This window comes from Falco cherrug, chromosome 2, assembly GCF_023634085.1.
Source record: "Falco cherrug isolate bFalChe1 chromosome 2, bFalChe1.pri, whole genome shotgun sequence".
NCBI classification, from domain to species: domain Eukaryota; kingdom Metazoa; phylum Chordata; class Aves; order Falconiformes; family Falconidae; genus Falco; species Falco cherrug.
The window spans coordinates 14,763,922-14,776,694 of NC_073698.1; the positions used below are offsets into that span (position 1 = coordinate 14,763,922).

The 12,773-nt window shown below is 39.4% G+C and overlaps 1 protein-coding gene across 4 annotated transcripts in view; it reads left to right on the forward strand.

Annotated features, from left to right (window-relative positions):
* Nucleotides 1-12,773, forward strand: part of CNTN5 (contactin 5) — a 678,276-nt gene that overhangs the window by 627,301 nt on the left and 38,202 nt on the right. For all 4 annotated transcript variants that reach the window (XM_055703125.1, XM_055703128.1, XM_055703127.1 and 1 more), the window contains 2 exons: nucleotides 9,714-9,872; nucleotides 10,301-10,450. In XM_055703125.1, the coding sequence (XP_055559100.1) occupies nucleotides 9,714-9,872; nucleotides 10,301-10,450 (309 nt within the window). The remainder of the gene's footprint in view (nucleotides 1-9,713; nucleotides 9,873-10,300; nucleotides 10,451-12,773) is intronic.

The following is a 12,773-nucleotide window of genomic DNA, read 5'->3' on the forward strand; positions in this document are numbered from 1 at the left end:
GAGGGGATTGAGTGCACCCTCAGAAACTTTGCAGACAACACCAAGCTGGGCAGGAGTGTTGACCTCCTTGAGGGAAGGAAGGTTCTGCAGAGGGATCTGGACAGGCTGCATTGATGGTCTAAGGTCAATTGTATGAGATTTAACAAGGAGAAGTGCCAGGTCCTCCACTTGGGTCACAACAACCCCATACAATGCTACAGGTTTGGGGAAGATTCGCTGGAAAGCTGCCTGGTGGAAAGGGTCAGTCTCTTCTCCCAAATAACAAGTGGCGAGGGAAGCAGAAACGGCCTTAAGCTGCACCAAGGGAAGTTTAAATTGGACATTAGGAAAAATTTCATCACCGAAAGGGTGGTGAAGCATTGGAACAGGCTGCCTAGGGAAGTGGTGGAATCACCATCCCTGGAAGTGTTTAAAAAACACATATGTGGTCCTTAGGGACATGGTTTAGTGGTGGACTTGGCAATCCTGGGTTAACAGTTGAACTTGGTGTTCTTAAAGGTCTTTTCCAATCTAAACAATTTTATGATTCTAAGATGTGTTCAACCCTCTTTCTGAGGCAGAGTAACCAGGAGCACAGAAGTCAAGAGACAAACAAATGAGAGCCTGACTGTGTAGGGTACAAGTTAGGGTATCTCTAGCAACCCAAATATTTTCTTCTTTTATTAAGTTGACTATTAAGTTGCTCCAAAAATGAACGTAGTCCTTAGGGGAATCTTTGTCCACAACTTAAGCTAATACACTATAGTGTGTACTGGGAAAGGGAAAAGCTAAATGACTGGCATGTGCCCTCTGCACCAGATTTGTCCTCTAGCAGGGTGATGAGGCAGATAGCCATAAAGTCTTAAATGCCATTGCAAGATTTTCTGGAAGATGGTCATCAGACCCCGTCAGGTACAGCTCAAGGACATTCAGAAGAGAAAACAGCTTTTCACATAGGGTGGTAACTATGCTGGCACTAGGCCCACACAAATGTGCTACTTTAGAGAAATCCCATAATGGGAATTATGTATGTCTGATGGTCAAAGGAATAGTTTTAGTGGGGTGAATAAATACAACATAAATCACAGCTATGGTCTTACATTCCTGACACCGAAGTCATTGCCTGATTTCATTCCATTTATGCCTTCTGTTGTTTGCTCACCCAAGCAAAATATGTGCAGAATAACTGTTTGCCATGCAAACAAGGATGTTTACAGGAGAATATAGATATTTGCTACACAGTCAACAAATGTTTTCCCTAACACATGAAGTCATCAGCCATAAAAGAAGCAAAAGTGATTTATGATTTTTATGAATGTCAGTCCTGCTCTTGACATCAGTCCAAAAATAGGTTTCCAATGTCACGTGCTTTGTCTGGCTACCAGCCTCTATTTATCCACCCAGATCTTCAACTTTCAGTGAATATTAAGTAGCAGACAAGCAGAACAACAAAATGTTTCAGCTTGGCTGGTTTTCCATCTATCATTGGCACACCAGTAGTTGAGCTGCCTGTGTACTGATTTTTCACAAAGAAGTGATTGCCAAAGCAGAAGGCTCTAATACAGGATAAATATGCATGTCATGTTCTGACACTAATGATATGATCACAAACATGGTTACCAAACACCCAAGTATCAGCCAGGAGACTTGCATCTCACAGATGTCTCGGGTGATCTTGTAGCCATCAATGTGTCAGGTTTCCTCAAGACAATGTCTGCTTGGTAAATTAATTTAGTTTTTAAAGCCTGTCTTCCAAAACAGGATTATTACATTCTTATTTCCCCATGATGCTGTAGAAATTTGAAGCAATCTGTGCATTCATCTTTTCATTACAAAGGACATCTTCATGATCCTGTGATTCCACCATGTTTCACTGTAGAGTCATTTAAAACACCAAATGCTTCTGTCATAAAAAAGGCTGACACCATGAAGGGGCTCATCTTTATTAACTTAGGTTGGTCCAATCAAAAAAAAAAAAAAAAAGGCAACAGTGTTTTTACTTTGTGTTTGTTTAATTAATCAATACAAAATCTGTTATTCATATATGGTGAGGTTTTGAAGAGCAACAGCAGAAGTCATAGCTAAGAGCAGGCTACTTCTTACAATGACATTTGGCAAAAAGTGTCCCTTTGCTCTTGAAACACATAGTTTTCTAATGAACTTGTTTCAACCCTTGCTTTGCCATAGGCTGCAACACGGAAAAGCTTGAGTAAAAAATCTACCAAAATCAATTATTACACATTTCTTACTTTTTCTTCTGCAAGTTTGGAGGGTTGGCTTAGAAAAACACCTGTACAGTTCAGCACAGAATATAGTGTGAGCTGGGAATGTCACATAGGAGTCTAACATGCTTCCACAAAGATCAGCATGAGACTCTTTATAGTCTGTTAAGAGTAGAGATTCATTTCACCTGCGCTGAGATGAGTAGTACTTCTGGTGCAACAGCAGTTTCCAAGAACACCAGGAAGTTTCTTGCAGATTAGAGGATCACTGCAAAATTTACTGTGACATATTGTCTGATGTGGATGGGTACAGTGCTTCAAACATTTAGAACGGAGAAATTATTTTTCGTATAAGAACCTCTATATTGTTAGCAGTTATAGTGACACCACAAACACCAATGTAGGTTATTTTTCATTATAATCTTTTCCTTGTGTTGCATTTCTTTTTAGCATCATCAAGACTGAGTTAAGAATACAAGGCTTTGAAGTTAAAGGGGTTTTTTACATCTGCAAAAACTTAAATGCCTAATCAACAGTACCAAGTCTTCAGTATTTTAATACTTATTTAATAAATGAAAGCTTTTTATCATAATAAATTACTGGGTTCAATAATTTTAAGTTGTCAAATAAATTCCATCACTTAAGCCCTATTTGTAAATTGCTCTTGCAAACCTCGTTTACAATATATTATGCCCAAGAGAGTAAGTAGCATTGATTGCGGGGATTGCAGTGGGATGCTGCATTACACACCGCCTTACAACAGCCTATGGAGCAACCAGCTCATCTCCAAATTACCAAACTTCCTTTCAGATTGATCCATTTATGTGTTCTAGATACAGTGCAGCCTGATTGGTTTTGCAAAGGAGCAAAAGGTACTAGTCCCAAAATGCCTTATTCAATATTTGACTTTCTTCAATGTAAACAGTGTAAACTGTAACCTGTAGCAAATGTTGACACGACAAGGTAATTAAGTACGGGAGAGCATTGCAAACAAAAAGACCATTAGCTCTTTGCAATGGAACTACAGTAATGCAGCAGTCAGGCAAGTTTGCTTAATTTTTTAATTTGAGATGCTAACTAACAAAAAATGCCATCTTATGTAACAAAAAGAGGTCAAATAAATAAAATGCAGAAAAAATATTTCTGTATGTTTCCTTGTGTTATAAACTGTTTTAGGAGAAATTCAAATAATTTATAGGTCTCAGTTCTGTTACAAATAGGTCTGTGCTTTCTAAGCATTAATACTGTTAACTTTGTTTCCAGCACTATCGCCTTGGTCTATACGTAAGGATTTTTGTAGATTTAGATGCCAGATATTTTCTGGGGGGTTTAGTAATAGTACATTCACTGTTTTTTGCTTTTATCATCCCTTTTACTCTTACTGCTCAAAATGTGTTTTCTGTTGTTATGGATGTTAATAGACCTTGTGCTTTTGTAGAGGAAGAAAGAAATAATGCCCAGTCTTCCTAATTCTCTGTGTCAGTGATGTACACCCTTGGAAACTTATTAGCATATACAAAGCTAATTGAAATCCTTTGAACTATAGAAATATTAGTACAACACTGATGGCAAGAAGATTTCTTAAAAATAAGATGAAAATCAGCTTTCTTCTACGATGTATAACATGTATTGTAAGACTGTGCATGGAAAGCTAACCAAATGCACTGTGCATGCCTACTGTAAGTAAAATGAGCTTTAAGATCAAACAGCTACCTGGAAGCTGTAAGATCTTGAAATGGAGCAGAAAGCAATCCTGTAGTGTAAAGGGATGTAAGCCTTTGTGACTACAATCTGCGGTTTAAGAGTACACATTTTGTGGTCTAAAAATAAAAAAGAGGTTAAAGCTATTCATCTTGTAGACTGGCAAAACTACCAATCTAAGCAAGTAATCCACTCTCGATATATTTTTGGAGAAGTAATGTTTCCTCTGAACTCCACTGACCTGGAGCAAATATAATGCAGGAACTGCTGGTTAGGTTGACCACACTGCTCCTTTCAGTTGTGATATTGCCAATAAAACTTAAAGACAAGCACTTGGGTTTAAAGGCCATCAAACACAACATTATTAAATGGAACATAAACAAGGTCAGCAGATTCTTGCTGGTCCTTGAAATTACATATGAGCTGTAGCAAAGGCCAGGAAGATGCCCTAAGCACAGACCCCATTAATTGGACTCACAGAATATGTCCATAATAGTAAACTGCTCCCTGGGGCCAATGGATACAGCAGAGTTCCCATCCACACAGCTACATTTCTGGTTGCCCTCCCTGCTCAAAATAGGATGGGTACAACAAACTGCCTGTTGGGATCTGCCCCAGCCCATGGTAATCCATAAATTGTGCCAAGCCATTGGCTGGGAGAGTTATAGTTGCACAGGGCTGAAATTATGATAGGGACTGGCTGACAACATAATGGCACAGAGGATCAGTGCTAGAGTTCAGATTTGTGTTTTGGCCCTTTTCAGTATATCAGCATAACTAAAACTTTTACAATTTTAGAAGAGAGTATATTACTGTAGATGTAGCATCAGCCCTTTAACCCACAGACTCCAGACCAAAACATTTGCAGCTATCTGATCTTGTAACAGGACCTTTGTTATAATATCTTCAACAGTGTGAAAGGGAAAGAAATTAATCTCTTTAAAAAGCTGTGGAGTTTTTTAAGAATTTAAACAAGATCCTTTGTTCCAAGAAATGTTTTTACAAATATCAACTTATATCTGTAACTTCAGTCAAAAAAAGTACCTAGAAACAAGTACAAAAGTACAAATCAGATGTGGTGATGTTCATGAACTCAGTGCCTAAAAGAGACCCGTGCAGATCCGGGAGTGCTGGTGCCCACGCTGTGACTGCAGGGAGCAAAGGAGGCAGTACAGACCAGAACTGGGACAGCTGGCAAGCGATGCCCTATAGTGCTAAAGATAGTCAGCACGACATGCCAATAAAAGTGTCATGTCTAAAACTCAGTCTCTTACTCTATTTTTGACCTGCTAGCTATGTCATTCACAATGCAATTCATAGGCTACTGGAGTTTTTCCTCCTAAGGTGAAATTTCAGTTCATGTTCCCTGCACTGTCTGTACCTTTTGTGTCAAGCCACAACTGCCACTTCACAAACATCCAGCTCAGAGGTTTTGGACTGCAGTCTGGCATCTGAGCTCACAACACTCAGCAACTCTGAAAGTTGCCTTGCCCAAATCCCCTATTTTTAGGTTTGTACAAAGCAGAGAAGTCATCAGGGAAAAGGAGAACAATGTGACATCTGTACCACCAAAGGCCTTCTCAGACAGGACACCAGGGACTTCTCCTGACCCTCATTCCTGGAACGAGTCAAAACTATTAAGGCTGGAACATCAATGTCTTCTCTTTCTTACCTTCCAATCCTGAGTCTAACTTCCCTGTCTATCCTGCCACACCTGCCCAGGGCCCTTATGTAGCTACTTTATAGAAACCACTCAAGTGCACCATACGTGGAGAGGTGGAAGGACTGGGGAAACATATGTATCCATGAAAGCCATAGTGCCTATTGCATTTACTGTACCTTGAACTTTCTCTCCATCCTCTTCTTCCCCACCATGTGCAAACACTTCATAGGTGGGCACAGCAAAAGACATTTCTGTTACAACAGTCAAGCTCCTGTTTTATCAAGCACCTTTTCAATTATTCTGTAGTAACTGACTCTTTCTTTTCCTCTTTTTCTTTCTTCTCATCTTCCTGATGACAAGCCAGTACACTTTGTCGTTCAGAAAGGAAAATCTTCAGGTCAAGAAATCTGTGCTCATGAACTGCTGCATATCAAGCTTCTTAGCTGTTTGGTAAAAGTAAGAATTATGCTGGTCAGGCAGCGGTGGAGTAAATCAGCCCACATTCAGGGATTCACAGGAAAGGGCACTGCCTCATGGAATGACTACAGCTATTATTGGTAATAGTCTTTCAAGAACTCTCACATTAACATTGTACCATGGCAAGTAATCTAAAGGACCTTTCAGGATGGTCATTCCAACAATAAAAGATACATAAAACAACTTTGCCAAAATGCAGTCATGCATGTCCTGAAATGAAGTATCAATCTGTGGAATTGCTCTGAAAGAAGATAACTGACTAATGTCCTTGACATCAGGTTTCCAGTGCTCCTAGAGCCACATAAGAGCCTATTGCAGTCCCAAATGTCTTCTCTATGAAGGTCAACTGCACTGTAGCGCATTTATGACCAGTCGTTTTCTGTGTAGTTTCCAGAGAAACATTCAAGCAGACTGTGCATTTTTTCCTCAATTGGTTATTCTCAACTAAAAAAATGTTTTAGAGATCCTGAACAATAACATAGCCCTTGGGAGAAAAGCTTCTGTGCATTAGCCATCCAGCTGACACCATGAATGATTACATCCAAGCATAAAATTTAATGAGATTTCTACAAAAATGAGTGACATCTGCATAGCACTCAGGTCCTGGCTAAGTGTCATACATTTGTCATCACTGAGGCTTTTGTCTTTTATTAATCCGCTTTCAAGAATGCCTGCTGTTGGAAGTGGAAATGCTTTCTAGCAGTCATCCTGCAGACTGTGTAAAAGCACACATCTCAGAAAGCATAATGACACATTGTCATGCTAAGGAATGCATTTAGGAGGTTTAAAAAACATGAGAGAACTCCAACAACAAAATATATTAAGAATTTAGCAGGAGATATCTGCATAAATATATTTCAAATCCTTTAATATAAGCAAGATGCTTGTTCTTTTGTCTATAATACAGTGGCTACAAACTCTTTAACAACATTTGGTGTGCACAGAAGAAATATTGTCATAAAGAAAAAGTACTAAAATATTTCCCTTTAATTTTGTTTGTGCTCAGGACCATGATATAACTCTGGGCCTAGGGCTCCAACCCAGGAAAAGCGTATGATTGTATCAAGATCCCAGCTTTCCTTTAAACCTTCCCTCATGGCTACAAATAAAAATTTCACTAGTATTTTCCTACATCAACAGATAGCCTGAAACAACAGATGATAGAGATTGAAGATCACCCTGTTTTATTAAATTAGCCCCAGGACTTGCTATTTTGAGATGAAGGCCTGACCTGGTGCTTCCCATCAAAGAACAGAAAAATCTTGGCAGGAAGGCAGGAGTGCAGAGGATACATCTTTCTGCCATGCTTTCTTCCAGGAGGAAAAGCAAGACCTTTCAACTGCAAATTAAGGTGGGACTCCAAAAGGCCAAGAGTCACAAGGTGTCCAAGAGGTGGCACCATCTTACCCCAGCACCATTTGTGACTCGATAAAAAGCACTGACAGTGGCAAAGTCAAGACTGCTGAGCAGGCAGAGGAAGGGAAGAGGACACGCTCCCAGCGCTGAAGCTCCTCACCACCCATGGAAGTGGAAAAACTTGTTCTTCTCTAGTGCAGAGCTGTACCCTGGGCTCCTGGGAAGATGACTGCAGTGTGTTGTGGAGACAATCTTCTTCCATCATACATCCATAGTACTCAACTTTATTGAATTCCTTCCATTCCTGAAATGGAAGGAATTGAATCCCTTCAATTTCAGACATTTGTTTCTCTTTTTTTGTTGCTATTATTTCTAAATGCCATGTATTTCTAACATATTAATCTCAATTAGTTGCTTGTAGATCATTGCCAAGTAAACAGAGGCAAGTGAATAGCGTAAATTACTTTCTCATTTAAAGAATTGAATGTCTCTCTCTCACTCTGAAGCTATTGAGCCCAAGTATTACAAAACTCTGATCATACTGTTGTTATAGTTCATGTAAACATACTTTTGTTGAAGGCACATCAGAGGAAATATAAAGCTGTTTGCAGCTGCAAATGACAAAAAATCACAGCAACTAAAAATACTTCAGTTGATGGCGGTTTTTTAGCCTTTGATACTCAGTTAAATTTGTTTCTACTCAAGGACTAAGGATTCTGGCCAGCAAAAGATTTGATTGCATGAAACAGCACAGAAACATAATAATGCTAAGCTCAGTAATGCAGAAATCCTGGCTACAATTGCGACTTCAAATGGTGGCACCAGACCCAAGTGTTTGCCACCCTGGTCTGCAGGTGCAGAGCTCTGACAGATCAGCAAGTGGGACTGCACCACTCACCACAGCTCACGGGAATGGAAGGATCCAAAGGACCTGCTCCACTACAGCTTATGATACATGCAAACAGCATCAGGCTCCCACAGAAGTGTAGCAGCAATTGCTTTCTATTAATAAAGTTGTTTCCATCATCACCTTTCCGGCAGTTTCATTTTGGGAGGAAGTGTCCAGTAGTACATTTCTGATTTCACAGTCCTTTGTCTGTGTAGGAGCAGAAGCAAAACTTCACCCTTCAAGAACAGGAGGATGGAAAAGAATCAGAAGGGTCTTGGATGCCAAGTAAATCCAGATTTGTCATAAATAATTATAGCTATTAATAATATTAATGTTTTACAGAAGTATTAAATCCTGTCCTTCAGGACTTACGTAAGCTTTTAAGTATAAGAAACCACAAGAGAGATGCTTATTCTGCATTTATGCATAACAGAGATGCACATTTTATCCTAAACATCTAGTTACAACAACTGTGGAAGAGGATCCTGAACCAGGAAAACTTTGTCTCTGACTTAGTTTGACAAGGGCGAATGCACAGTTTTCAAACACCAGTAATATCAATATCAGGAAGAATTAAAGAAGAAAATTAGGGTAGGAATGGGACATTATAGTCACATTTTTCATTGTAAAGTAACGTTTGTTACCAGAGACCTCACTTGTTGGGTCAGTCGCATGGCCTTTATAAATGGTGATTAACATATTCTCATTTGGTGCAGCTAAATGGAATAAATAATCCTTTAATTTCTCGAGTGAGAGGTTGTTGTGGTTTTTTTGTTTGTTTTTAATAGAGCTATAGTAATTATCAGCCTTCACAATATTTGAATTTGGGTCTTGTTTCGTTTATAATAGTTTTCAATTAAACAGTTAATGGACTTCCAGCAGAAATCTAATCCAGGAGGTTTCCCTGAATGAGTGAATTTGAGAAAAAGGATGAATGCTGTATCTTTGACTTAGTTATTAGTAATATTATTGTTCTCCAAGTAGCACATCCACCTGTGCTTCATTTTGATCACTATTTGTCTTTCCTGCTGACAAGTTTCACGCAAAGAGAAAATGTGATTGTGACTGTGCAGTCTAGCCTGGATGCTTCTTAAAGTTGCTCTTTTTTTCTTTTAATTTTAGGTTCAGAACAATTATAATGGAGATTTTTCTTTATTAATCTGTTTCTATTTCTAGTTCTTCTGCTGTCACTCTGACAAGTTAATTGATACTCACCCATGCAGCATTTAAAGAGTAGAAATAATCACAATTTACCCACAGAAATCATGGAAATGAGGTATCTCCATGATGTAGTAGTGTGCATTTTAACCCTTATATTTCATGGATATTGAACTCCAACGGGTCCCTACAGAATGCATCTCCTATATTAATGCTGCTCATCCACAATGGTGGTGTGGTCTGTTTGATTATTCCACTTTATTTCTAGGTCCTCCTGGTCCCCCAGGGGTTGTAATAGTGGAGGAAATTACAGACACCACAGCAACACTCTCCTGGAGTCCTGGGGCAGACAATCACAGCCCTATCTCCCTCTACAACCTGCAAGCACGCAGTCCATTTTCTCTTGGCTGGCAGACCGTAAAAACAGGTGAGAGACACTTTCAAACAGCACCAGTAGACTGTTCAAAACTCCTGCTCTTCACAATAATAACCATCTGCAACTGCAGGAACAGACACTCTTAAGAGAACAATGATAAATTAAAAGCACTGATTTTTTTTTCTTTTTTTTTTTATTCTTTTCACATTACTTAGCAACAGCTCTGAAAGGACAGCACAAAGACACCTGCCATGATGCATCTGTGAATAAGCAGAAAGCTCTCCCCTATATCCTTTAATCTGTGCCTTTTCAGGGGTACCACAGAGTACCAAAAACCTAGCTGTGATTTCCGACATACTAGATCCTTGACGTCCATCTTTCTAATGGCCATATTGTATCACCCAGTCCACTTGCCATTGTGACACTGCGTTTAAACTTCAGATGTCTGAGTGACCTACACATTTCTTTGCCATCTGCAGTTCCAGATGTGATAAGTGGTGACATGGAGTCTGCTATGGCTGTCGAGTTGAACCCTTGGGTGGAGTATGAGTTCAGAGTTGTAGCAACCAACAAAATTGGGACTGGAGACCCCAGTGTACCATCGCGAGTGATCAGAACCAACGAAGCAGGTAAGAAGAGGATGGAAAGGTTAATTTTCCAGGACTACCAGAAACAAAAAGTTTTTTAATATTGTAATAGACCTATGCTCTTCTCCCTGGTATGCATCTGTGTGTTCAGTTATCACTGTTCCAGGGTGATATTCTTTGTAATGGGGAGCCAGTTTATTTTAATTACAGGAATATTATTTAATTCACAGAAATTTCAAGTAAAACCATTCCCTGCTTTCTTACTCCATCTGGGCTGCCTTTTCACCCTACACTTAAGCCATTGCTACCTGCCCTCTGGTAGGCTTCTATTGCTCTTTGATTATAGGCTGCTTCTCAGTTTCTTTAAACAACTGCTCCCAAGCAGCCTCTCACTCCTTATTCTTCAAAACTCTTCTTCTTGAAGGTGCACAGATTTTTTTTCAGCAAGATAGGGAAGCTGTGGGAAGTTACTTAATTTGAAATACCTTGTGCTCTAAGTGTTTCTTTATCATGTACACTCTACTATGAACTGCTATTGCATTTAAAGAAATCTGATTATAATTCTGACTGGAATGGTACTGTGGGAGCCCAGCAAAAACGTTTTGTATCCTACTTGGGTCTCTTGAAAATTTCAGTGGTCTTGGAAAGTTTGGAATCATTGACAGTAATTGGGCAGAATGAAGAGAGATAAAGGACTGGGAATCTGAGAAAAATCCCTAGGCAGCTAGGGAAAGACATTGTAAGAGGCAGAAAGAGACAGGGTTTGAATAAAGCCTCAGAAGAGAACTGCATCTCAGAACACTTTCAGATTATTCTTCATTCTTCTTTGTTACTTAGGAGGCCTAGAGAGTTTTGACTTTCTTTTGATGTTTCTTAAGCTGAATAATTTGTAAGTGGTTTATTGATCATACACAATAGAAGAGTGCCAAATTCAAAGATTCCACTTGAATTTGCAAGTATAACTGATTTTGTAGTTGTAAATATTCTGGATGCATACAGCAGCTGTGTTGCACTCTGTCTTCTCATTAAGGGAGACTATAAGAATTACAAGTGGTAATGCCAAAATGTGTCCACCTTTCTTCTGAAAAAATATTCTTATCTTTAAGATACGTTAATGTTGTGCCTCAGTTCCATAGTTCACCAGTATGTGTGTATGCCACCCATAAACATTCACAGCAGACTGTTCAGGCTGATTTTCTTAGACAGAACCACAGAATCAACTCAACAATTGGGGCTGGCGGGGATCTCGGGAGGTCTCTAGTCCAGCCTCCCACTCAAAGATGTGTAAACTGACCCCAGAGCAGGTTGCTCAGTGTGTTGTCCAGTTCAGTCTTTGAAACCTCCAAGGAGGTAGATTGTGCATCTCCTCTGGGCAACCTGTACCAGCTGTTAACTAAACTCATTACGATTTTTCATTCAATATATCCAGCAAGAACTGCCCTTATTTCATCTTATGACCTCTGTCTTGTGCCCTTCTGCCCTGCACCACTATGAAGAGCCCATCTCTGTCTCATCAATGACCTCCCCATAGGCACTGGGAGCTGCTGTTAGGTTCCCCAAAGACATCTCTTCTCCAGGCTGAACAAGCCCAGCTCCCCCAGTCTCTCCTCACAAGGCAGGTGCTCCAGCCCCACCATCCCAGTGGACTCTCCTGAACTTGCTCTTGTTGATCAATGCCTTTCTCATTGTGGCACTCAGAATTGGATGCACTATTTCAGATGAAGTCTAATAAACCTGTCTTCAGTTGTAATAAGACATATTTATTTACTTCTGTTTTAAATAACTGTGTAGTTGCTAGCTGATATTAAATTTCACTGTGCAATCACAGAACTGCACTGAAGTGATTTGATTTCCATTCACGCATGTGGAAGGATGCTTCCTTTCCAACTCTCCCTCCCCTCTTCTTCTGCAAGCTCCCCACAGTGTGAAACTCAGTAATTTTATAGCAGAAGCTTCATATGCTACATACTTTGTTCCATTAAGAAAAGGAGGAAAGGAAAATTAAATAAAAAACACGAGCTAGTTTAATCTCAAATTATTTTTTTTTAAAAATATTTCACCACCATCATTCTTTCATTGATTTTGTACAATATTTCATGTGCAGTGAAAATTCTGCTGGACCCTAATGTTTGAATGGCTTCCCTATTTATTCAGGTGGTACATATCAGAAAGGACACAAACATTATGGAAAAAGTTTATCCTGTAATAGGTTGCACCCCTGGGAATACGTTCTTTCCCATTTATGAATATGTTCCCTGTTTTTGAAAAGATGGTTCAGGATTTTAATCAACTGCATGTATTGAAGCTGTGGTTGAATGTTTTTCTCACAAGTTGAAGTTTGAAAATGTTAACATTTCATCTAGCT